Source organism: Ceratotherium simum, chromosome 12 (genome assembly GCF_057802395.1).
Source record: "Ceratotherium simum simum isolate JZ-2026a chromosome 12, ASM5780239v1, whole genome shotgun sequence".
Classification (NCBI taxonomy): domain Eukaryota; kingdom Metazoa; phylum Chordata; class Mammalia; order Perissodactyla; family Rhinocerotidae; genus Ceratotherium; species Ceratotherium simum.
The window spans coordinates 41,058,461-41,086,364 of NC_141911.1; the positions used below are offsets into that span (position 1 = coordinate 41,058,461).

General features: G+C 36.6%; 1 protein-coding gene across 5 annotated transcripts in view; it reads right to left on the reverse strand.

Moving 5' to 3' along the window:
• Positions 1-727: 727 nt before the first annotated feature.
• GAB1 (GRB2 associated binding protein 1) overlaps positions 728-27,904 on the reverse strand; it is a 117,941-nt gene continuing 90,764 nt past the window's right edge. For 3 of the 5 annotated variants that reach the window (XM_014780174.2, XM_004420873.3, XM_087437576.1), the window contains 8 exons: positions 27,184-27,785; positions 25,842-25,927; positions 25,348-25,651; positions 16,119-16,208; positions 14,322-14,415; positions 13,080-13,203; positions 7,657-7,779; positions 728-5,377 (listed from right to left, as the gene is read on the reverse strand). In XM_014780174.2, coding sequence (XP_014635660.1) covers positions 5,219-5,377; positions 7,657-7,779; positions 13,080-13,203; positions 14,322-14,415; positions 16,119-16,208; positions 25,348-25,651; positions 25,842-25,927; positions 27,184-27,785 — 1,582 coding nt within the window. In that variant the 3' untranslated portion in view covers positions 728-5,218. The remainder of the gene's footprint in view (positions 5,378-7,656; positions 7,780-13,079; positions 13,204-14,321; positions 14,416-16,118; positions 16,209-25,347; positions 25,652-25,841; positions 25,928-27,183; positions 27,786-27,904) is intronic. The other 2 variants (XM_014780175.2, XM_004420874.2) reach the window with 1 other exon arrangement.

Here is a 27,904-nt window from a genome sequence, read left to right on the forward strand (position 1 = left end):
ATTCTCCAGTAAACTCTCCAAAAAAAACTATAATTCAAAAAGTGTTTCTATATTGGAGAAAGAAGCTTTTTCCCAGAGAAGTTATATGCAAATATCCAGAAGTTTTACCATTTACAAGGTGACAGAAAGACAGATGAGGAGAGAATGATCTCCAGGAATATAACCTTCCCCTTCCCAAACTTCCCAAATATGACTTAATGAGAGTCAGTCACGAAAAGCTGGGCTGAGCAGGCCAGAAGACTGACTGACAGTAATTCTTGAGGTTTTATGAACTAGTGGAGATGTTTGAAAACTCTCAGAGAAATGAAAAAGCCCAGCCAGTTACCATTTCCCAAGTGATGTTTTATGTATAAAACATATTTCCAACTGTAAAGGTTGCACACAGCCCCTTATTTATCGGCCTTTTATTGAACAAAAGGCTGGTAGCATGGGCTACATGGACTAACAAGGGCATATGCATACGGCAACAGTCTCAGAAGCTTTTCCTACTTAAGAGCGTGACTATTCTATTTTAGCATGATTTAGTGAGATCTTTGTTGCAGAAAATTAGTGACCCTATAAAAGCAGGGCTGGGAAGACTGGCTGGGACTGTCTTCCCACAATTGCAGAATTGGGTTTTTGACTTAGATAAAGACTCTAAGGAAGGGTTGGAAATATAAATTCATATGTCCCTATTGGTTCACAAACTCAGGATCCAAATCGACTGTTTAAGGTCTTGAAACCAAACTGTTTGAAAAGTTTTATTTGGTAGCAGAAAATGTCCACAATTGGATCTTCACAAAAGAAAATGTGCAAGAGGGGAGAAATAAATTGATAACACAAGATTTTGCTGTTGAAATTTGGGATGATGATCACCAATTGATTCAGGTTACAACAACTCACACAAAGCGATGTCTTTTTATGTAAAGGAAGCAGAAGCTGTGATAATCTCTTGACTAAACATTTTCTTGAAATTCATAATAGATATTATACCGAACCTAAAGAAAGATAAGTCTGTGGAAGAGAACACAAACTAAATTATTTCAAGCTGTAGTAATATACAAACATATTTAGTCAGACTAAAACCAATTATCTCCACAACCTGACAAGTGATTTTTCATCCCATCAAGCCCATGAGGTCAACATTCATTTACACCATAGCTTTTCATCTCATAGTTGTCAATATTTTAAATTATATACAGATTTACACATATCAAGATGTTATTGACAATAATTCTTATCTTAGGATCTCTTTGTGTTTCCACTTGATTTGGTCATATGTACAATCCCTGTCATGGACCTGATTGCTTATCTGACAGTGGAGGACAAGACCCACCGAAATGACCCAAAGATAAGAACTGGAAGTATTGGCCCACCTAATTGTTTCTAAAATTCTAAAGGCTGTGTATTCATTCAAAATACTAATACTAGTACAAAGTACTGACACAATACTTCCAATGGGCCCCATAAAGAGGCACTAAGAGTGTTTGGGAGCATCCAAGAATTATGTTCAATGTCTACGGTATAGTGTACTGACATACAATAGTTAACATTTTTAAAAAATTTATACTGTTTTCACTAAAAGGGGAAAACAGACAACTTTCCACTAGTAGGAAAAACAAAACAAAACAAACACTGGTGTTCAATTTTCACTGTAAATGCATTTATGAATATAAAGATAGTGACCCACATTAGTTAAATGTAAGAGTTCAGAAGAAATTATGACTTATGACCTTAATGTACAAGTATAGCAGTATTTCTATATCAAATTAAATTTAGTTTATGATTAAATACAATGCTATACACACACACAACACACACACACACACACACACACACTCATAGTACCTTTATGGAATTCTCTAAAATGCTCATAGTAGCTTACAAAGTATTGATTTAAAAAAGATGAAAATGTATAAACTAGAGTGTAGATAAACACAACATTCTATAGCTTACTAAATGATACCTTCTGTGGGCTAAATAGCTTAAATTATTCAAGTTTGAATTTTGATTTTTGAAAGCAGAACTGTGCTTTGGTATTCAAACCTTCATAAAATTTTACAGTTTTTCAAAATAAGGAATAAAAGGCAGAGAACATCCAACATGTGGGAGAAAAAGACTTCTAATTTATAACATAACTATCACATGCTTAACCAGTGGTTTTCGACCAAACCAGTGGTTTCTGGCCAAAACTCAGCTTCTTGGAGGTAATTAAGGTTATTAAAAGGGTTTGACTCAAATTTCGTTTCTATAAGTGCATATTTTAAATAAAACAATAAAAATACACATTCTAATGTGCTACATACCCCTTTTTTTATCATTCTGGAGACTGATTATGTATTAACTTCTACTACCAGGATCATTTATTTTTGTATGAACCTTAGACTATAACTTCAGCTATCTCTAATTAAAGAACCTCCTAAGACGTGTGTTTAAAACCTGTTATTATTTGCACTTATGTTTGTGTGAATCACAATTTTCTTAATAGTATGAAAATAAAACAAGGTATAGAAATAAATGGGTTGCTGAGGTTTTTCGCTATCTATAACCCCAATTTCACATTTGTGTTATTCAGAAATTTTATTCTTAGTAATGGACTAAGATAAGTAAACATAAGTGTGAACTCAAAGTGCATTTATACGTATAAAATGGACTTTTCAGGCTTTATGTACTGGAGTTACACAAAATTTCATTTAAAAAAGATTTTAGTGCTAAAAAATGTTTGGAAAATACTTCTCTATAAGAAACTGTCTTTAGGGCCGGCCCCGTGGCTTGGTGGTTGAGTGAGCGCGCTCCACTGCTGGCGACCCGGGTTCGGATCCCGGGCTCGCACCGACGCGCTGCTTCTCTGGCCATGCTGAGGCCGCGTCCCACATACAGCAACTAGAAGGATGTGCAGCTGTGACACACAACTATCTACTGGGGCTTTGGGGGGAAAAAATAAATAAAAATAAAATCTTTAAAAAAAAAAAAAAAAAAAAAGAAACTGTCTTTAAATTTAACTTAATATAACATTTAATGTGATTTTGTGTTCAAATGAACTGCCTAATACATTTCAATTCTTAAATTACTCTGCATAATGGGAAAATGTCTACAAATTAGAGTGTTGCCTGTCTTAAAAAATAGTAACTTGTAAAAAATTAAGGAGAAATTATACTAAAAAATTCATAATTGCCTTAGACTCTTCTGATAGGCAGCTTTAAACAAGATTTCTATATTTGAATTAATATATTTATTGTTGTGTTTTATTTTTTAATCTCAAAATTCGTGTGTCCTCCATATAACACAATTTAGCATCTTTACACATCAACTGGTTTGTGTGTTTTGGTAGTTTAGGCACATTTCAATGATTTCAGATTTTGTGGCTTCATTATAAAGCAGCTTGCACACACCAAACTCAAACAATCTTTTTTATTTAAAAATCCACCTCAAAATTCACTTCCGGGTTTTAGTTTTTGTTTAAAAAGAAGCAAACATTTAAAAGTATCAAATGTTATATGAGTGTACAATTCCTCTTGTTATGAACATGTTCAGTCTGTGGAGTGGGGAAATAAACCCATTACCCAGATTAGGCACAGCACTACGGCCAAGAGGCCAGACATCAGGGCATATCTGTGTACTCAGGCAACAGTTAGAGGTCTGAATGAGGAACTGCTGCCTCAGTGCTGGGCACTCCTATCTCTACGCCCCCTCCAACTCTGTTAGTAAGTCTCAAATCCATACATGAGAGATCGTATGTAGTTAACAAATAAACAAACACACACACAAACTACTATACCTGCTTTCTAAATTACATTGCAAAGCCGAGACAGATCAATATAATCGTAGCCTCACTATATGTAATTTGTGGTCTTGATATCCATGTCACAGGACCATGTTACAGGTGAGACAGAATTATACGATTCCTCTGGTGGTTTCAGAAATCTGGCTGGAAGAGGTCCATGACTCTAAGATTTCACATTACAGTAAGGCTCCAATATTTTCTTGAATTGGGGCAGTGAATATAAATCACAGTACAAAATTCTTAATTCTTTTACTGGAAAAGCAATAGGTGCTACATATGAGAATCATTTATATAACATCTATTTTGTTTAAAAAAGACAGATATAAAATATTAATTGCATAGGGATTTAAATATAAGGCCGAGAAGAATATGAAGTAAAGTTAAAAAAAATCATAGGGCACTATGGTGTCAAAAGATTAAATTTCATTCTGAGAGTAATAAATCTGAGTTACTGTCTAATTAAAAAATCACAGTATGTTGCTATAACTAACAGTGAATGTCAACTGTTCCATTAATTCCAAACTGGAAACCAACATTAGGACCAACAGGAAAACAACTAAAGCTTGATGTCTAAACCTGATCAGTGTATTAGCACATCAGTGCCTGGTACGTACCTGACTAGTTATATAATCTACGTTTTGCAAATAATGTAAAGTTTCATACACGTTAATAAGTGTGACAGCACATATCACCCCATGCCATCAGTTTCGTAGGCTTACTTGAGAGCATAATTATTCAGTCTTTCCAAGGTGCAAGATTCCACCTGCCAGAATCTTCATTCAATGAATCAAAAACACTGTAATTAACAAAATATAATAAAGACCCACCACTGAAAATTAAATGTACATGAATCAGAGAACTAGGTCCTGACACAAGTACACACATTATCCTCAGCACTTTGTAAGGCAATGAATCATGAGGCCAACTATATTCTCTGGTCGTAAGCTAATAGTTTCCATTCACCTGAAGTTTCAGGTAGAAAGGTAAACTGTGAATTTACTTCTCACTTTAATGTTGTTAGACTGCAGTTTAAAGAGCAATTTCCCAATCTAAAAGTAGCTTAGTTAACTTAACATTGTTATATAGAGTAGTGTGAGGAAAAAAAGAACTCCCAAAGGAATTATGTTAAGGTACATTTGGGAATACCCAAACCAATGTTGTAAATGAAAAAGTGCATAAATACAGTAATACTAACAAGTGTGTTAACTATGAAACAAATGTTTCTCTGGGAGCTAAACATTACTATTTTCCCACATTATTTACATGTTATGAATCGTTCAGATACCACAAAGCACCATTTACAGTCAGAATTGCTTGATTATGTCTGGAAGGTCCTTTGACTTCCACTCTACTCAGTTGAGGATCTACCTAGAGTAGAAGTGTCAAATTATCTTCAAACAAGGTTTATCTTTACAATTCAGTTCTCTTTTGTTCAGAGACGGCAAAACAATATTTTCATTTCACACTCTTGGTTGGTGTCTCAGACTCTGTGGACTGTCTCCCATCTGTCCAGGCTTCCCGGGTGCTCTTTAGAGCCAGGGTCTTCTGTTGGTCAACCACGACATAATCCACTCTCTCATCTGCCACACTGCTGCCTGAGCCACTGCTCTTTTGCTAAAAAGCAAAGGAAAAAAACCCATAAAGTCCCACATATAAAGAGGTGCTTTTGAGTGAAATTCAGTCAAAACACAGACACACATGCACTGTGAATAATTCTTGAAACTCTATTGGGTCACAAAAAAATAACATTAACTACCTCAGTTGAACAATACTGTCTCTCTTCTAATTATACTTTTTTTTCCCCTTAAATTAAAAATTATTATACATAAGAATGCAAACTAACATAAACTAACGCATCTCAGATGAAATTCTCATAAAATAGGGATAGCAGATGACACCTGGTTCATCTTAAGATACACAACTGGCTTCTCCCTTCAGCCTTCAGCTTAAGCTTGACTTTTCCAAGTCCTGAGAACATGTATCAGTGTTGACTTTCAGAGCTAAGAAATGTGTTTTGAAAAGCAGTATTTCAAGAATGGCCAACTACATAGGCTGATGGGCCCTCTTAACTCCTAAAATACAACTAGATAGCAGCTAACTTAAAACAAATATAATTATTAATACATTGATGGGCTCACTAGAAAGTAAGAGAAGTACCCAAGGCATGAGGGGAACAGAGGGAGCAGAGAGCTGCTAAATGGTAAAGGCAGTATTGTCTTTAGGATGAATGTCACTCTCAGCAATGCAATCAGAAGGCCCTGGGTGGGAGGTCAGGCCAAACCCAAGACCATCCTGTTAAGCTAGGGGCCCTTGAAGGCAACTGAGGTGGTCCTTGGGTGGTAGCACAGCCTGCTTCCTAGCAGAAGCAAATGCAAGTTCTTTCTGAAGGAAATTGAGGTCTGCAGGATTCCCACAGACATGCTCAGCAAAATGAATTCACAATAAAAACGTATAAAACATAGAAGGAAACAAGCCATCAAGGATGTGAGTTAGCAGAACAGTAAACACAGTTTCAGACCTCCAAGGACTTCATATATTGAAATTATTGCATAAACAGTATAAAATATATATGTATAAAATGTTTAAAGGAATTAAAAAATAAAACTAAATAAAAAGAATAAAATAACATGAAAGAAATACAAAATTATTCAAATCAGCTGGCATATTTGGAAAAAAAAGCAGAACTTCATTTTAGAAATGAAAAATAAAATAACTGAAATTAAAAATTAAACAAGTGCATTAAACGGAAGAATTGAGAATTTGTGAACTTGGTAATGGATCTTCAGAAATTATCCAAGTAAGCACAAAGAGACAATAGGATAGAAAATATGTAAGAGTGATAAGAAATATGGGAAATAGAATGAGATGTTCTAACTAAAGTTTAATCAGAAACCTCAAGGAAGAAAATAAAAAGAATAGAGGAAATGCAATATTTAGAGAGATATTGACTGAGACTTTTCTAGAATTGATTAAAAAAATAGGAATCCAGAAATGAAGACAGCACAACTTCTACCAAGCAGGATAAATAAAAAGAAATCTATGTTTAGATGTCTAGACACATTGTCATGAACCTGAAGAATACCAAAGAAACAGAAAAGACCTTAACATCAGCCAGACAGAAAAGACAGATTACCTACAAAGGAACTGCAGTTAGACTGACAGCATACTTTTCAACAGGAACAATGGAAGCTGGATGATAGCAAACAGTATCTTCTACATGTTGAGAGAAGCTTATTGTCAATCAAGAATTGTGAACTCAAAAAAACTCTTTTTCAAGGATGCAGGCAAAATAAAGACATTTCAGTTAAACAAAAACTGCAAGAATTTGCCATTAACAGACCCCACCACCCCCCCGGAAAAGGAACTTCTAAAGGATGTATTTCAGGAGGAAGGAAAATGATTATAAAGGAAGGTCTAAGATACAAGAAGGAACGATAACAAAACAAGTTGGCTAAGGAAGGAAAATGCAAATAAACACTGTCTATATAATGAGAATAGTACTACTACTAATGTTCAATTTGTGGGTTTAACAAAAGGAAAAAACTAAAATTCCGGACAAAAATAGCACAGAAGTCAGAAGGGCAGTAATTTTGAGCTAACGCAGGAAAGCGAGTGAAGACAATGATTAACATTAGAATTTGTTAAGTAAGCATTTCAATGGGAACTGCTAAAAGAGTAGAAAGTATATAACTTTCATACCATTAGAAAGGAAAAAATTAATTTATTAGTTTCCATAACTAATAAATAGTTTGTTTACTTGTGATTTATGAAACAGCATTAAGTAATAGACTTTATTCTATTTAAACATACTAATAAAATTTCCCCAAGGGAGATACGATTCTTCAGGTTTAAAATGTGAGCGAATTGTACTTATAGAATGAGGCTTCACTTACCTTACGTGGTGGTGTGGATTTCCCAGAATCTAAATCTAGATCTAGGTATTCCACTTGTTTGTCTCCTTTGGGCTTGATCATAGGACTGCTTCCTCCATCAAGACTGTTACTGCCAAAAAGATTCTGGAAGCATAAAACAACAAAATCGACTGTCAAGTATTTGCGAGACATACTGCTTATCTTGTTTGTCATCTACTGAAGCCTAAATATTTATTTCAAGAGGACATAGCTTGAAGAAATGTCTGCTTAGAAATTAAATAATCTTTTAGGATGGGGGGAAAATAAGTAATATTAAAAAAAATTGATTAAGACAGCTTAGAGCGGGGCCGGCCCCGTGGCTTGGTGGTTAAGTGCGCGTGCTCCGATGCTAGTGGCCCGGGTTCGGATCCCGGGCGTGCACCGAGGCACCGCTTCTCTGTCCATCCTGAGGCCGAGTTCCACATGCAGCAACTAGAAGGATGTGCAGCTATGACATGCAACTATCTACTGGGGCTTTGGGGGGAAAAAATAAAAATAAATAAAATCTTAAAAAAAAAAAAAGACAGCTTAGAGCAAGCTAAAAGTAGTTTCAAAAGTCAAACTTGGTTCAAACTAAGACTGGGACATCAAGCTACAGTTAGTTGCAACAGCTCAACATGAACATTACTAAAATACTATCTCAATTACATTTTTTAACTACAGGATCCTTATACTTCTTGCTTTCAAATTAAATTTTTAAAGAAGTTCTATATTTCATTTAAAGGCTTTCACACTAAAATTAGTTTGGAATAAGTACGTTAAGTAAAGGCTATGAATAATCTCTATTGGCAAAGTCTGTTTTGTTTCAACCATCTGGAATTTTTACCACTTAATTTCCTGTCTTCTCTTAGCCTTATCCGTTCTTTCCTAACAGAACTTGCACAATAGAAGGACTATTCTCTAAAAACAGATAAAGAAAAAAGGAAGATAAAGGACGGGAATAAATAACAAGAACGAAAAAGCTTGGGGCAGAAAAACGAGAAACTGGCTACTAGGAACTCGAAGATCAATGCTAAACAAAAAGGAAAGGACAACACGAACTTACATCCCTACATACACTCACTACCCTAATTATGACAATCTCCTAAATGTGTTCCAACAAATGGCTTGTTTCCATGTCTTGCTTTTTTTCTTTTTTTGGGTGAGGAAGATTGGCCCTGGGCTAACATCCATGCCCATCTTCCTCTATTTTATATGTGGGACGCCTGCCACAGCATGGCTTGATGAGTGGTGTGTAGGTCCGCGCCAGGACACACCTACCTGTGACCCTCAGGCTACCGAAGTGGAGCGTATGAACCCAACCACTATACCACCGGGCTTGCCCCTTTGCCTTGCTGCTTTTAACCTCATCTAGAAATGTTCCTGACTTCTCATAGGCAAGACTATATATTCATTAGGGACTTTCATCCTTGTGCCCTCTATTGTGAAGATGTTAATGTTCACACATTATTGCAAACTTTTGAAGAAAACCATAATAATGTAATGAACTTAAAAATTTATACTTACTATGATGATGAACAAAACAATTTGGAAACTGCGTAAGTCTGATTTGTTGATTCTTTTATATTGCTACTCCATTTCATTTTGCTCAAGTTCAACAGAGTAAGCTGTGGTTTAGGGAAAGGAGAATTGCTAGAAAAATATTGAGTTTATTCCCCCATTTGTAAGCAGGGCTGCTGAGAGCCCGTGTGAAACATTTTTGTGAATTAGAAAAAGGTGTTCCTTCCTCTTGGGTGACACAGCTCTGTGCCAGGGCCCACGGCCTGGTGAGCAGGACATGGTCTGGATTGCACATACTCACGAATGCAGTACGTGTGCAGCCTACTGTACATAGATACTGTATGCAGTATGATTATGCACTAAACGACCCACACAACTGAGTGTGATGGCCCTATTTCTAGGAACAGATTTTTAAACCAAACGTATCAACTACTGCTAACAAAACATCAAAAAAAAATTGAAAAAAAATATTGACAGAAACAAGTAGGGCACAAAAAAATGAAAGCAAGTTTTGGTGCTCAACTAGTACAAGAAGCCATTCTCAGGCCAGCCCCGTGGCTTAGCGGTTAAGTGTGTGCGCTCCGCTGCTGGCGGCCCGGGTTCGGATCCCGGGCACGCACCGACGCAATGCTTCTCCGGCCATGCTGAGGCGGCGTCCCACATACAGCAACTAGAAGGAAGTGCAGCTATGACATACAACTATCTACTGGGGCTTTGGGGGAAAAAATAAATAAAATTAAAAAAAAAAAAAGCCATTCTCCTCCCCTGCTTTTTTTCTAATTCATGAAGAAACTAAAACTTTTTCTCTGAATGACTCCATATTTCATTCTCATAAAAAAAATCAAGCAGGAGTGTATGTGTGTGTGTGTAAAATTTTGTATTTAAATGTGACCAACAAAAAGAACCCATACCTGGAATTTCCCTAATTGGAAACGCCCAGAATTGTTCATAGTATTGCAAGGCTATGAAAGGAACCCATGAGTTATATGATGTACACATTCAATCTCAATAAGTTGTTCCTAAAGAGAATTTCTCAGAATTGCTAGTTACTGTTTTCTGTTTAATTATTATTAGAATTGGAAATATTTTCATCTTTAAGTATTGTTAAAATTTGTGTCCCTACGAGGAAGTCTATTTGCTCTTGATCTAATCTCAACTGGGAACAGCCTGTCTCTGTGTTGTAGCCTTTAACCCAATGTTTTCCCAGAACAGTTCAGAAAAACCCTAAGATTCCAGGAGTTATTATAAGCGCTTTGTGAATTAAAAAAAACAAAACACTAGTGCTTTGTTTTTCTAAAATTCTTTTTAAAATATGTGAAATTATGGAACATATTTTTGTTGTTACGTCATTGTTATATAACAATATTTATGTTTTTAGTAATGATGTCCCATCACTCGAATTTCAGGTATCACATTAAGGGTTCACTTCACAAATGCTTTACTTCAGATCTCTGTGTAAAGGAATAGGCAGCATCACCAGTTCACTGTTAGACTGTGCCTACTCCATGATCACCAGTACAGGAAATGCACCATGCTTCAAAATTTCAATGCATAGAATTCAATCTTCATTGTATAAACCAGATTGGATTGGATTGGATCCTGTCTCAACTTCTCTAAGACGACTTTTTTACTGACTTCATCAATCCAAGCAGATTAGATCTTGTGAATTTCTGTGGTATTCCATTAATACACTAAGTTTCAAGAGGTGGGGAAAATATTGCTGTACCTGTCACACTCTTTTGTAAGGAAGAGTTGTCTGGACTTTGAGGAGCCCTGGCAGTTGGTAGCATGAGGAGACAGAAATGACACAGTTGACTTTTCTACTGTGAATGGTAGACGGCTATTTGCACCTAGGACATTTTTGCTTATTTCTAACACTTAATGACCTAAGTACTTTAGAAATTCACCAGCTGGTGGTTATTTAGACACCTCTACTGGCAGGTAAAAGCATCTTTCTGGCTTAATGTTATAAAGTATAAAAGAACAATTTTATATTTTTATTTCCTTTGACTTTCTGATTGTAACATTTTTCTTTCTAGTCTTTTCCCTTCACCTAACACTTACTCATGACAAATCATATGTTCAAATTTTCCTATGATACGTCCTTTCCAAAAATTTTATGGTTATTTACTATTTTGGGCAAAAGGATAGACTCTTTAGTATCTCAGAAAATAATTACTTTTGTAATAAAAGAATTTATTCAACCACCTAAAGATGAAAATTGATGACAATACATACTCTGATGTAGCACTGAGGATTTACTTAGACTCTTACTAGAGACTATTTACTGTAATGAAGAAAAAAAATAAAGTTAATAAAAATAAAACACCACTCATCAAGTTGAAAAACAGTGACTCCAAAAGCAGAAGTCAATTAATAAAAACTACCCTGCCTTGAAAAATTAGTGAAAACATTATTGATATAGTTTGTATTCTAAGTCAGGGCTGAGACAAATATTTTAAATTATCTTATTCATTTTTGAACACTTTATAAACTTGATAAGATTTTAAAGTTAAATTAGTTTAAGCACCAAATCGAGCTTTTCAAATCACTTAGTTTTGTTCCCTGACAACATATGGTTGTGAGGAATGGGTTTTTGCCTAAAGTCCATTAAACGTGTAAAATAAAGTCGTTGATAGAATTAGACTTTATATTTTGAATCTCTAAATAGGACTGTTTTAAAGAAAATAAAGTCACTAAAACGTTACTCCTTCCAAATTTTGACATTAGATACTTGCTTATCCTGGCAGACACTGCCCGGTTGTGCCCCAATATCTGTTCTCCCCACTCCCATGTGAATGGGATTTCTAGCCAGGCCCACTGTCCCTCAGAACAAAGGCTATGTTTTCCAGCCCCCTTCGTGTCTGTGTGGCCACAGAGACTAAGTTCTGGTCAACAGTTTGTATACGGCAGTTCTGAGAACCTTCTTGATGTGGAAGTTAGGCTGTACCCTTTGCTTCTTTTCCCTTTCCTCCACTCTGCAGCTTGGAATGTGAGTATGCTGGCTGGAGCATCATTTGTTCTATGAGCATGTGAGCCATACCCAGGGGACAGCAGATTGGAAAGCTGGAAGGGCCGGAATCCCTGAGGGCTCTGTAGAACAGTGCTGCCATAACAACCCTGGATTGACTCTCTCTAGACTTTTACATGAGAAAGAAAGAAAGGTCTGTCTTAGGTCGCTGCTAATTTGTTTATTTTCTGTTACTCAGAGGGTGAACCTAATCCTAACTGATATACTTATCTACTAAAATACAAATAACAGAGCAAGCATTGGATCTGATTTAAGGAAAAGTAAAAGCAAAATATTTTAAGAAATTGAAATTGGCTTGCACTCTTAAACATCTGAAGTACTTTCTGGCAACCATCTGATTTCTGGGAAACAGAATGCTTGCTACTACTATAAAATTCTTGTGCCTTGTGGTAACACAGCTAGTCTGAAACAAATTAGGTTTGTAACAGGTCTTCTTTAACCATTAAGCCTCATCTACGGGCGCATTATTGAAAGATTATCAAAAGGTCTTCCGTATATGATCATTTCACCCTAAGAGTGCCCTGACGTGGGCCTGGAGAACTGTATTATAAAATGCTTCCAGGATAAAGTATTTTCTTGAATAGTTTCAAAAATCAAGTACATCTTAAAAGAAATATAACTGGAAAACTTAGGATTTTTAACCAATTTATATCTACTTTATAAATATTGATATTACACTTTGACCCTTACTGGTTTTAGACTTTGTGGTACTATTTTTAAAAAGCATTTTAAAAAGCTGTCTTTTATCCTTTTTCCTTAAGTATATAAAGAAAGATGTAAGGGTATAATTTATGGACTGGAAGAAAGGTTCTCGCGTGAATGATTTAGGAGGGCTGCCCAGGAAGAGAGAAGTTAAGCTGAAGACGTCACATACCGAGTCTTCACTGGACAGGTTTGGGTTCATGGGAACATAATTCTCTTCACTGTCGTGCGAGTCACTGCTTGAAGTTGTGCTGTGCACTGAATCCGGCCGGGGGGACAGGGGAAACCTAGAGGAGCTAATTACAGAAATAATCATTACAAACATAAACCTTGACAAAAATTTCTAAAATCACTTCCAAAATAAAAATGAGCGATAGTTCACACTTTCAGAAATATTCAAGTTTACAGTCATTTATTGTAGACATTTATTATAAAACAATTTATTGCACACATTCAAATGTACAACTAATATTTACAGCTATATTGTAAAAGTATATTTGTGGGCATCAAATTACCTTGAGTAGAACAAAAAAAAGTATTGCTAGTGATTTGAGGGATAAGTAGAAAGTCACAGATATAAAAAGGAAGATTTAAGAATTCCTACTAATAAAAACCTAGCTATATGTATACACAAAACATGAACACATATTCAACACAGGTTTATAACTTTATATATTCTTTTCATTCCTCTATATACATATAAATAAATCTTGATTAAATAACCCCCACAAAAAACTACTATATTTTCCATATCAGTAGTTTTCAGAAATTTCTATCCTCATGAACTCTTTACATTCTTAAGAATTATTGAGAACCCCAAGGAACTTTATTTATATGAGTTATATGTGTTGATATTTACCATTATAAATAATAGAAATTTTTTAAAAACAAAAGAAACACAAATACACATTCTATTAGGTGTCACAACAATATCATGAAATATTACGTAGCCTGTGGAAAACTCCAGTGTATGCTCCTGGGAAAGGAGAATGGAAGAGGCAAATGACATCTTACTATCCTAATGAAAATAGTTTTGACTTCACAGAACTCCAAAGAGGGGGGCTCCTGAGACTATCCTTTGGGAACCAACATTGTAGATATTTTCCACTATAATGAACAATCAACCTACATTATTTTATTTATTTATTTGTTTATTTTGTGAGGAAGATTGGCCCTGAGCTAACATCTGCCAATCCTCCTCTTTTTGCTGAGGAAGACTGGCCCTGGGCTAACAACCCTGCCCATCTTCCTCCACTGTGTATGGGACGCCGCCACAGCATGGCCTGACAAGTGGTGCGTCAGTGCGCGCCCGGGATCAGAACTGGCGAACCCCGGGCCGCCACAGCAGAGCTCGCGCACTTAACCACTTGCGCCACCGGGCCGGCACCCAACCTACGTTATTTTAAAGACTTACTCTCGAGCAAAACTCCTAGTGATGGGAGATCTAACCGGGGCTTGTAATTCTTCCCATTCTGGCAAAGGTTTTATTTCTAAAGGTGCTGGCTTGGCTGAAACAAGAGAGAAAAAGAGATTTTAGCATACAGAAATTTGGAAAACAAAACAAGATCCTCTCTCTATATGTCTATTTCTATGTTACAGCCAGAGTACACCTAAGATCAGCTAACTTCACACATGAAATGAGGTTCATGGATGTTATGTGATTTGTCCAAGGTTACATAGCTAAATAATTAGCGGCAAAAGCTAAATCAGATAATGTTTCATGACTGTTGACTCAAAGTCTAAAGCTCTACTATAACATGTTGCTTCTTAATTTAAGTAAATATTTTATGAATATAAACTAAATGAGAAAAAGAAAGAGTAATATGACCCAATTCTTTTACAATTACTTGATTTACACTTTTCATTATTTCCTTATTTCCACTAATTTTATCCTCACATATGGAGATTTAATCTTCTTTTTAAAAACATTCCTATTCTTCAATATCGAAGCCTCAGTTATACAACTATACATATAAAATCATGTATGGAAAGTATTAAATGCAAAACTTTAACCAAACCAAAAACCGAAAAAAGAATTAATGACCAAATCTTTTAAATTAATTCATGCCAAGTCTGGAAACAAATAAAACAAAGCAATAAATTATCTTTAGATTCAAACTCAGTTCTGTGAAAAGGTCATAATTAAACAATTACCTCAAATTTTTAGCTTGATTTAACCAACAATATCCTTTACCAAATTAAAGAAAAATAAATGCTAATATTTTATTAGCTTTATTTAATAATGGTCTTTACTTATTTACCTCATTATTGTAGTAGACAATTACTATGCTAGTACATAACCACAGAGCTCTCAGCCCTTTTCTTAAAGTCAAGACAGACATTTTTCAGAAATTTATGAAATGTGCAAAAGAACTAAAACAATATTATTTCTTAATATTCATTATATATTAGGAGACTATTTAAATACATTAGATAAATATTTTAGTTACATTTCATCCTGCCGTTCTAAAAAATTTGTTTTCATTTTTCCAGGTTTCCTCCAAGTCTTTGTCCATATGCGTGTAATTTTAATCAACTATGTTAGAATTACCAACAAACTATAAAATAGGTAGTCATTTTAAAGGACTATGTAGATTCACTGAGGCTTATAACTATTTTTTGTCAACTCAAATACAAAAAGCTCAATGTGATTTTCTGAAGACTAGATTGATTTATTTAAGTTCGAGTTAATTTTGCCCATCTGTACACTTAAAATGGACATATATAGAATATTGTGCTGACAGAAAGTATTTCTTTATGTTTTACTTTTTTGAAACCCAAAGGCTAATGGCAGTTTAGCTGTCAAATTCTAAGTAATGGCATAAAATAATTAATCCATGGAAATGATTCTGTATTCTGTCTCAGAATAAAATACATACACTATATAAGTACAGGAGACAACTGGAACTCACAAGCAGTTCACAAGCTTAAAGAAAACAATGTATTGATGTGTAAAAGGTTAAAAGAATAATGCAAAAAGACAAGACTCAATATCACATATTATCAAATATTTAACATGCTGCTGTTAATGGGCATAACAAGCAGATTCACCATGTATTATGGAAAGCATTCACTTTAGAAATAACGTGCTGGGAAGCTTTATTCACAACAGTAGTATTTAAGACTCTTCTCCTTTACTTTTTAAGAAAAAACATCACAAAACAAATAAATTCCCAACGCCCCATCCAGCATGCGGTGCTAAAGTACATACCCTTTCTTCTTGTAGCAAAGTCACCTATGGTTTGTGAATCAGTTCGCTCTAAACCATGGGGTTTGGGTCTTAAAATTTTAGGACTTTGACCTAATTGGTAAAAAGAAGACTCTCTTAATATAATGTTATTTTTTAATTGGAAAGATGGATTCTGTAAAAAAGCAACAGAGCCCTGAGCAGAAATGTTACATTTCAAAAGCATAAACAAAAGTTCGTGGAGAATATTTCAATCCTGTTACATATCACTCATGCTCAGTACAATGGAAAGGAGGAAGCCGCATGCAACAATGTAATAAGCAAAGTGTTATAAAAGATGGTAGGGTTTTAGTGGGATAACCAGCCTGGTTAGTTGTTATCTTTATTTGGGAGAAGGGAGAAAAAACACGTGCCATGTTAATTATTCTTCTAACATGTCTTAGAAAACTGGACCAAATAAAAAATTATAAAACCCCTCAGTCAGATCTCAATTAACATCTTTTCTTTGAAGTTTGGCGTCTCAAAAGAAAGTACCAAGGCCCACTTCCTTACAATATTACTTTCTTAATTTGATAATTTGTTTTAAAAACCTTAATCAGACTATTCCCTCACCTCATAACCTAAGCCCTTCTAGAGGAGCAGGTGGATGTTACAATGTTTACTAATCCAAGACCAAAAACAGGACCAACATTTGTTTCCTCTGGATACTCAGTTGCTGCCTGGTGACATCACTTGGCAAGGATTAGATGTCTAGATTCTCAAACTGTTGACTGTCTAGTTTCAATTTAAGTATTTGAAAGCATAAATTCAGTTGGCATCATTTTCTTTTCATTTACTCTCTGCCACATACAAGTACTGCTGAAAGCCTATGAGAAGTACAGGGTTAACACCCACCAGTTGGCCTCCGACTTTTTCCCATAGGAAGCCTGGATGCCAGAGTAGCAATATCATTTGAATCAGTAATTCAAGCTACTCTACTCACAACGGCACCAAATTTTCTTTTTTCTTGGCATTTACAAAGTTGAGTCGACATCTACTAGATGGCAAAATTAGAATTTGCTGATTAAATGCTGACATCTAGCTCTTGACCCAAATCTAAAAGTTTCTTATAATGTGATTCTCCAAGTTATAAAAAAAAATGAAAATTCTCTAATTAACCAACTTTCTAAGTTAGACAATTAATACACTGAGTTTATTAAGAAGTGAGGCAGGCCTAGGTTAAAATGTCAGTGCTAAAATTTGGGGCCATGATCCTACCCTAAGGCTGACCTACCCACGGCCCATGCCGCAGGGCACTTTTCTAAAATAAAAGAGGATGTCAGCTTCTTAAACTCCTCAAAGTAGTGTACCTCCTTTTGTTTTACTATAGAAAAATACATTTATCGTAGAGGTGAAAGGTCCTTTCAGACCAAATCCAGTTCTTGGTTTTATGGATGAGAAATCCCTGGAAACAAAAAAGGTTAAGTGACTTGCTCAGGTTACAGCATCGGTCAGAGGCCAAATTAAGGCTTCCTCTTGCCTCCTACCTGCTGGTGTCATGCTCCTGTGCTATATACCACGTTACCTTACCTCTCTTTCCATTTGGGAAATAGAGAATCTTAGGAAATCAGCGTTCAGAGCTCACTTTTGAACTCCTCAGTTCACTTTGGGATCTCACATCTGCGTGAATGCCACAGACGGTTGATATGTGAGTGATGTGATATTTAATAATTGCAAACTGCTTTTATTTTTTTATATTTTTATTTTTGTGAGGAAAGTCAGCCCTGAGCTAATATCCATGCTAATCCTCCTCTTTTTGCTGAGGAAGACTGGCTCTGAGCTAACATCTATTGCCAATCCTCCTCCTTTTTTTTTTTCCCCAAAGCCCCAGTAGATAGTTGTATGTCATAGCTGCACATCCTTCTAGTTGCTGTATGTGGGACGCGGCCTCAGCATGGCTGGACAAGCAGTGCGTCGGTACGCGCCCGGGATCCGAACCCGGGCCGCCAGCAGCGGAGCGCGCGCACTCAACCGCTAAGCCACGGGGCCAGGCCGCAAACTGCTTTTAGAACTACTTTTGGTTTGCTGGTGTTTACTCAGTGTGTCCTCTGGCTTCTTCCTTTTCTGAAAGACCCACTTTCATGAGCTCTCAGCTTCCTCCTAATTTTTCACCGTGGTTACACCAGTGGTCCCTCTCGGCATTTCTCAACTTTGCGCCCTCAGTATCTTATCTGTGTTTGTGGTTAAATAACCAAGGTCACGTGACTGCTAAATCTACCTCCTTAGGAGCTAGTTCCATACTTCAGTTGTCTGACAGGTCATTTCCAATTATCCTTCCAATACTTCACAATGAACTGATCATCTTTCCTCCAAACCAATGCCATCTCTCAAGCACTCTCAAGGGGACTCCTTGGTTTTCTTAATAGAAAAATATTGTATTAAGTGAGATTTTTAAAGTGTATTTTTAAAATTTACATGTATTTTTCTACTCCATGCAAAGCTTAGGTTGATTTTTTTTTTTTTTTAAAGATTTTATTTATTTTATTTTTTCCCCCCAAAGCCCCAGTAGATAGTTGTATGTCATAGCTGCACATCCTTCTAGTTGCTGTATGTGGGACTCGGCCTCAGGATGGACGGAGAAGTGGTGCCTCAATGCGCACCCGGGATCCGAACCCGGGCCACCAGCATTGCAGCGCGCGCACTTAACCACCAAGCCACAGCGCTGGCCCTTAGGTTGATTTAAAGTTGTAACGTGGAAATGTTGCACCGAATTGTACTGAGTCACTCGGTCATTTTGTTAGCTTTATTTCTTTATATCCTTTCAAATTCAATTCGACATTTATGTTCCAGACAGAAATGAAAGTCATACCCAAATGACAGCTCAGTATTACTTAAGAGGAGAGAAAGGTGAAAAAGAAGTGCAAGGTGTAAGCACCCTTGTCTGAGCCCTGTCTTCTCCTCTACTGCCTGTAGGCAAATACTTGAACGAACGTTTTTCTGACTGTTGAAGAAAAGTGTGAAAATAAAGAGCAAGAAATAAGAATACCAAAGTAAAAGGCAAAAATGAACCAATTCTAGAGACAGACTGATTCTCAAATTCTGAGAGTAAATGAACTAACTCATTTGAGCTGTTGAAGAAAAGTGTGAAAATAAAGAGGAAGAACTAAGAATACCAAAGTAAAAGGCAAAAATGAACCAATTCTAGAGACAGACTGATTCTCAAATTCTGAGAGTAAACGAACTAACTCATCTGAGCCTCAACTTTTAAATCCAAGGTAGTTACAACTTGTTTTAGCTAGGCTAGAAAGTAACATTATTTCATTTAGCAAGGAGCTCGGACTATTGGTGAAACTCCTATTGTGCTTTAACCTTTATGCATTAAAACAATCTCACCCAGGATTGTCAATCTCTGGATCATGTGATCTGCTCCCTAATCTGGAGCACAATTTGGTAAATCTTAATCTCTGGTTCAGATCTCTCCCCTCAAACCCTAATCTACAGTCTACAAAATCACCCCACATGGATGCCCTGCAGGTGTTCACACGACATGTTCAAAATAGAATTCACCCTCTTTGACCCACCCGCTTCGTTTCCTATATTACCAGTTGCCATAGTAGATCTCCGAAATTATTCTAGATTCTACTTTCTCTCTAATCTCCCTATATAATTTTTCTTTATATTTATAATGACAATATAATAGTTTGTTTTCATTCACCCAAGAAAATAAAAAATCTGCAAGCCTGAAGTCCTTCCCTCCTTCCTTTTTTAATGTGAATGTCACTTACCTGGTTTCTTTTTTTGAGAGTGATGAACTCACACTGTATGGCTAAATGACCTCCACCTGTGCTCCAAGGGCCCTCAAAACTTCTAAAAATCACTGTAAGTCCCCAAGCTGAGGGAACAACTGAGAGCCAGGTAAGGGACTTTGGTTATGCCTTTCCCGTTTGATCACCTCTAAACCAAGGCTTCAAGAATTCTGGATTTGGAGAACAGGGCAAGGCACTCTCTCAGTAAGATGCTGAAAAAGGTTTGATTTTTAACATTTTACACTAAAGAATACAATTGTTTTTTCTATCATATCCTTAAATCTTAGAAAGAGCTTTCTAGAGGCCAACCTGATTGTCAGTGGCTTGCATAAAACCCTTAAAAAGTGTACTCAGAATAAAGCCCAAACTCATTAGCGTGGATTATAATGCCCTCAGGGTCAGGCCCTGCAAGGCATTTGGCATTGTTCCTCCATTCATACTTTCCTCCCTCCTTCCTTTCCTCATTCCTTCCTTCCCACTCACAACTCTGAGCCATCTCCTCTTTTTAAAGGATCTGGGTACGCTGTTTATTCTGACTAGATCCTCTGCCATCCTCCCCTCCTCTACCATCATGTAATTGCCACTCACCCTCTTAAGACTCTCCTCAGGGGAGTTTAGCTCATAGTGCCAAGAGCTTACCTCAACCACAGCCAATTCCATGCTAATTATGATAATGTGTTTACTTTTCTACCTCCTCCCCTGGACTGTGAGCTTCTTCAGGGAAGCCACCTTTTCTTCCTTGTGTCTGGAGACCCAAGACCTAGCAGAGGGGATATCCTACCACCGGTAGGCACTTAAATCTGTGTTGATGAACTGCAGTTCCCTTAAAGCTGGTGGTGTTTAACTGGATCAATGGCATATTTTTTTGTTCTTTAAGAGGAAACTGAATCTTGTTCCCTCTTTAAGAGGGAACTGAATCTTGTTTCAAAAGCCCATCATCTCATGGTCAATACAGTCACACAAGGGCATGTTTCAAATAAGCAGATGCAATCCTCTTTGAAAAGTCCATACACTATTAAGTATTATTTCAATAGGTACTGCTTACATAAATTCAACTCAGAGTGGAAAATTTATTTTCTGTATTATTACAGGTTTAACTTTGCCTAAATTACTTACTCTTCCAAAGTTTTAAAGATTATGCTACTATTTCCAGGAGGCATCTCAAAAATCAAGAAAGAAAAAGAATAATGCACAACATTATTATCCTCTGCTAATTCCAAAACATAATCCAGATAGCATACCGAAAAATTTTTATGCTTGTTTTAAGGTCTCATTGTATAAAGAGGAATAGAATAACGATGATTATTTTGGAAGGTCAAGAATATTTAGGGAAAAAAATCCTGCATGTAAAGGCTATGCCACAAAAATGCACTCCATGCTCGCTTCCTTTAAACTAACATTGAATCAAAAATCTGACTTGAGGTTCAAACTTTAATACTTGTTTATTAAAATCCAGTTATATTTACTGGTATCATTCATCCATATTCCAAACATTTATTACAGTATAAAAGTAGTTTTTGAAAAGCATGTTAATTTTTAAACACATTCAAACACTTCTTTAGAAGCTCTCCTGAAAAAAATGTTTAGAGCAAATGTATCACTGTGCCAAAAAAGACCCACCTAGGGAAGCTCCTCAGAATTGGCCTTCTGGATGCTTCCCACACCAAAGTGAAGACCGGACCTGAAGATGCTTGAACCAAACAAATGTACGAAAACGTCGGAGGTAACCTTGCACTGCTTTTTCAAAATCAATACAATAACTAATGGTCAGAACTACTGCAGAAAGCCATAAATGGACAAAGCCAAACAAAACAAAATATAAAGACAGCATTGGAGGCTCCAACAGCTGCCACATCATGTTAGAAGGAGACTGGATGGGGGTGGGGGCCTAGGTAAGGGCAGTGATTAAATATGGTGGATTTATGTAACGACTTACTTTAAGAGAAGCCACAACAGATATCTTATCAAAATTTCCCATACTTTATAAGATTTCTTTTCCATTAAAATATAAAAGTTAAAATTAAAGCAATCAAAACATAATTTGTCCTGCATTTCCAATGACTCATCTGCTTTCCTAATATTTAATACAATACACGTAAATTATGTTTTTCTTCTCTATTAATATACACAAAACTTGGTTCAAAACAATACTATGGTGACGGAAATAGTATGGGTGAAAATAGAGCTACCACAAGTTGGGTGATGGGCAAAGGGTCCATGAAAATGCATTAAACCTAAGTGTTTAGAACATCTATGTATTTCTGCAGCTTCAATTACTCAGAAGTATTTGAAAAACTCATCTGTACTACTAACTACAGCAGCTGACATCTATAATTGGGGGTATAAACAAGACTAGAATGTTACTCATTTATTATAGATCCTTCCAAAGACGACAACCACGGAAACCAGTTATACTGGGTGTTGAACTAGTTATACTGGGCTTTGAAACTAATCAAGTCATATTTGATAGAATTAGGTTTGCTTATTATGAAGTTTAGTTGATAAGAAATACTAGAATAATAAATGGAGTCACGTATCTGACGTCACAAAATTTGAAATTAAAATCGACTCATCTGATGCTATATACAGTAAGAAGAATTTCATGACCAAATAAGACATTTGTTTTACAGTTTAAGTCTTTCTTAAACTTTGCTCCAAGATCTGAATTTGGGTTTTAAAATGTGTGTTTCTTGAATAGTTACAAGTGAGTTGGCAAAGTTTGTCCTGCAACATTAAATACTTTCTCATGCCTCCTCTCTTGTATCATACTTATTTAAAAAGCAGAATAGTACTAAAGAAAAGCAAAAATCTTTTTTTATTACCATGATTTTAGTAACCTCTTTACTGTTTTGCTAACTATTCTCCTTGATTTTGCCAAAAACTATATGGGTATTTTATTCTGGGTGCTTTCATTTTGTATTTAAGCAAAGATATCAAATAAATTATCTGGCCAATGAGCTCAGGATTGTCTCTCAACAGTTCAGTTAATTTTTAAAAGACTGAACACAACCTCCAGAAGTAACCAAGAACCTACTTTGTTCTGTTCTACTGTAAAGTCACTGTAGGTTGGTTTAGGGGACTAGGACAATTAATCTGTCATGTACTAGAATATATAGTACTTTCACTATATACAGAGGGAGGGATAATTATACATACATGTAATATATAGTATATATACTATACATGCCATGTATTAGGATACAAACATAAAATAATATATAACATAATATGAGGTACATGAGCTCTGTCAGACATAGATGATAAAAGCATATCATTATGATCTTAAAACTTTTCAACATATAAATAGGGATCTTTTCTGATTCTGCATTACGCTTACCATGTGGAATCATTAACTGTGAAATATACTGGGAATTTTCAAACTGTTCTGCAGAGCCTGAGGGGGGAGGAAGGAGCAGGCAGGAGAACAAAGCAGGCAGGACTCAGTTTTGTACGCTTACCCAAACTACATCACCTCCACTTTTACGTGGGCCCTCAAGATATGAAACTGTTATGTATAGGGTTAAAAAGTAGAGATTTGCTGCTAACATGCACTAATTACAGGAAAATAAGGAAAGAACCAGTTTAGCATTAAAATGAATATTTCAATATTTCAAACAGTTCACAGCACTTGTATCTCAATCCTTCAGCGATATGTGAACTCAATTATAAATCTATACATGTCCAAATGTACTTTTGCATATTGCACGCAAAGAAGAAAATGACTAATAACGGCTAAATAGATTTAAAGACAAATGAGGACAAGGAGAATCAAAAGGAAAAGTTACCAAATAAAAAGCCTGTGACACTCACACCCTTTCTAAGACAACCATCCCTGATTATGGCTCTGCTGCCTGCACTGTCTGGGTGGCCGTGGGTGTTACACATGAGGACCTTTCCAGCTGTCGGACCAAGGTGGGCACTTGAACCAACAGCAGCCAATCTATGGGCTGGCCTACAGTCTATCATGTGGCCTGGTGCGAAAAGACAAATGAGACCAATCAAATTCTCTCTGCACAACCTGAAGTGAGTAAATAATGAACAAGGAGATTAGCCGAAGATCTGGAAGCTGCAAGGGCACATAAAAAGGAGCCACAAGGCAGAATCAAGGCCACAGAGGGGCGTTGTGGGCCAAAGCTCTCAGAAAGCAGAAACCACATAAAGTAGAGGATACACAGTAGAAAAAAACAGAGAAGAAGAAAAGAACATGAGAGAGAACCAAGCAGATGCAAAGACTTCCCTTAGGACAGAAATGCAGAGAGAGCAGGACAAAGTGACAGTCCCCACAGTGTGCCTCAGTTCCACACAACTTTCTCATTTCAGCGCGAGGGTATCATTACTTAAAAGCAAAACAAAACAAAACTCATTTTCTTAAGATATTGTAAGTCTCAGTCTCTGTTCCTCCCAGCTGGAACTTAATTAGAATGAATATTAATGATCCAAGCCCAGGTTGATGAGAAATTTACATGCTCTTAAAAAGCTATACACAGCACGAGACTTTTCAAATGTGCTGAATTCCCCAGAAATTGTGCTGCCCATCGCACAGCCAATATACTAACTTATTTGGTTGTGAAGATGAAATCACACTAACAGCAGGCTACAACACAGCTAGTTATCTGGGTTTTAACCACTCAAACCCAAATTTTAAAAACTTGGGTACATATTGCCAATTGGGCTGAAAAGTTTCTTTCACACGGAGTTCCTAACAAATCATGTTACCTTAGAATTTAATGTTACTTATGAAGGCCAGTGTGAAAGAATAGACTAGAAGCATTTATTTATACCCCAGCAAAGGCGGAAGCATCTTTAAGAAGTTGTTATATGGACAGAATGGAAAGATTACACAAGCAACCTCAATATCCTTCAAGAATTATGTCAAGTGCATTAATAATCTCAAGTCTGATTTGATATTATAAACTCTGGAGAAGAGGTTACAAATAGCTGCCAAAGACCACATCCAGCTTGTAGAAGTGTTTGGTTTGGTCTGCAATATTTTTTTTTAAATAATTAAATTATCTGACAGAACTTAAAAATCAAAAGATAATACATAAAAACCCTGAAATTTCTGGCTTCTCTCGACACAACAGAAGGTTTGCCTGTACAGGCCTATATCATTTTCACAAGTCAACAAAGGATTGTAGCCAAGAAGCAGTTAGTTACTCCATTTAGATGGGGCAAAGGCATTCCAGTTTCTTCTAATTCTCTCCGGTTGCCTGCCAATCCTTTTGAGTATTTCAGTTTGTAACCTCTGCTCTAGAGAAAGGAGACTTAAAAGTCTCACCTGGGCATCAACATATAATAAGTATTAATCTATAAATAGCAATACTGCTTTACTTAAAGAAGTTGATAACTAAGGTAATATGAAATACTTAAGAATTTCTAGTCCCAATTCTGTTTTGGATTTAATGACAGTTCAATGCAGATCTAAACTGGCAACCCGTGACTCTTTTGCTATGCCAGGCCCTCCTTACCTTTTCTGTCTGGCTTGAGGTTCCTATCCACGGGGGGTGGTTCACAGTCTGCAACAGGAACTGGCCTTCTGGGAGGGGTCTTTGGGCTGGACCTGAAGCCCATGTGAGCAGGAGGAGGAACTTGCATTCCAAATGAAGAAAAATCAAACGTCCCTGGAGTCATTGGCACATAATTTGCTTCCTGAATTGGTTCCGTAAAACTGCTGGAATGTTGTCGTGGCGGAGAGTTGGGATTCATTGGGACATAATTTTCATCCAGTTCTTCACTTGATACACTTCCCACTGTCAATACATTTTTGATTTTCTAAAACACACATACATTTCTTTTAATAAACAAAACTATTGTCAAACAGGAAAACACAATTGTAAGTCACACCTATTCATATGGATCTGAAGGGACTTTTATTTCATGACCTCATTTAGTCTCAGGGCACTAAGTGGGAAGATTTTGACAATGAAATACACTCGATGATACCAAGGTCAATTATACTTACAAAGTGGTTATGGAAGCCTTCAAGTGAACTAGATCTATCACTTGGAAATGTTCGTGGAATATCATAGCAGTCTTGGGAACTAGCATCTAAAATAGAGAACAAACTATCAACATTTCTTCCCATCTTTGCCAGTTCTCAGGGTAATCAGGATTGACCTATCCTCTCTCTCTCTTTACACACATGCACGCAGGTACGCATGCACACACACAGATTTCAAAAAGGATGCTCACAGAATAATATCTTGAATTGGCACATTAAACCACTAGAAAATGCAGACACTCACTCATATGCTAACAAGTACCAATAACTGATTATGACAATGAGTGAACGTCTAAGCCTGGGATGAGATAAATTATCTAAAGACAGAGAAAAGAAATACTTCTATTTTCTCATGTTTTGCATCACCTTGGGCCTAACTTATATCTCAGTAACTTATAACCAGATTATACAGCCACTTCAAGAAGGGAGTTAGAAATTGGTATTGAATGGCTTAATAAGTATTGATAAAGTACTATTTACGAAGCATTAACTCTTTATCTTCTCTAAGACAGATGGATAACTCTACCACAAAATACAGAAATGTTAGCACACAGTTTTTAGGGTATGTGCATTTTAAACTTTGGCTTTGTGTTTTTTGGACTTTAAGAATCTCAAGAGTATAAACCAGATTCAATTTTTCTCTTCTTAAGGTCTGTAACTTTTGGTGGGCTCTAGTATGGGTGTATACGGGATGGTACAGGAATAAGTGAAGTGGTTAGGGATAAAGGGAGAGAAGATTCAGAGCTTTAAAAAGAAATAAAACCAAGCAAAAAAAGGCAGAATGGCTTGACTGGAACTGAATATCACCTGTTAGACACAACATAAAAATTGCTTATCTAAGAAGGAAGGAAAGGGAGCCCAACAGATGGGACACAGAAGCGGCCATAATGGCACATATACAGGAAAAGGGAAGACTCGGAGAGGCTTTGTGGCTGGGTCCATTTCCTGCTCCTCTGCCCTATCAGAGGGTCTACCCGCCCAGGATATATAGAAAGTGGGAGAGAGGGGTACACACTTCCTGAGGCAGGAAGGTATTACTAAGGCCATACTTCTTCAGGTATGAAAACTCCAACTCTTTCTCCCTTCCAGCAGAACACGCATACAGGCACACGTTGCATGCACAAACACCCAGCCAGGGATCTACTGAGACTCTGATATCTTCGCTACATGAGTAGGTAACCGCAGAGCTGAAGAAAAAAAGGACTCTCATTTAACATCATAGTATGTTTAAAAGAACAAATATGTAGAAAAACAGATTTTCTATCATTAACCTCTAACACAGTAGGAGCCAACTAGAGCTGACCTTTTCGCAATTTGTTCAGATCCACAGTGGAGATGGTATTACTACGAGACGGTGGCACCCCTGCTGTGGGGATACAGTAACTACTGTCAGTGTCTGAGGCCGTGCGTGTGACACTACACGTTTCCACAGGAGATCGGTCATGAGCCGGATGTGGTTTTGGTGGCCGAGGTGGAGGGATATCTGGAATAGTGTCTAGCTTTGACGTCTGTCCCAAGGTTCCTTCTGGAAATGTTCGTGGAATCTGATAAGTATTACCAGGTGTTGGAGGAATGTCATAACTAATAGATACATGCCTCATTTGAGTCTCTACACTCGATGTCCCAGATGGGGTATTAAAAACATACAGTTCTCCATCTGCTTCGGTACTTGATGGAGACACCTTCGGCAAAACATCGTGGGAATAACTCCTGGGCAGGTTATAGAGGCTAGAGTCTACAGAAACAGATGCAGCACGAGGCGGTGGGGAGTCATACATCATTTGCTGCTGAAAAAAGCCATTTACTCCATGTTTGCTCTGGGAGGAAGCAGGATTTTTATGAGAAGGGACGTTATCATTGCAGTCTGTTTCAGAAGAGGTGGATTTTGCAGAATCAGCGTGTGTTCTAAATAAAAATTGTTAATGACAGAAAATAAAACATGGTAAAGACATACGACTACATTTTAATAAATATACTTATAGCTTAGCAATCAAAACACATGACTTTTTTCATTAGATTTTTTT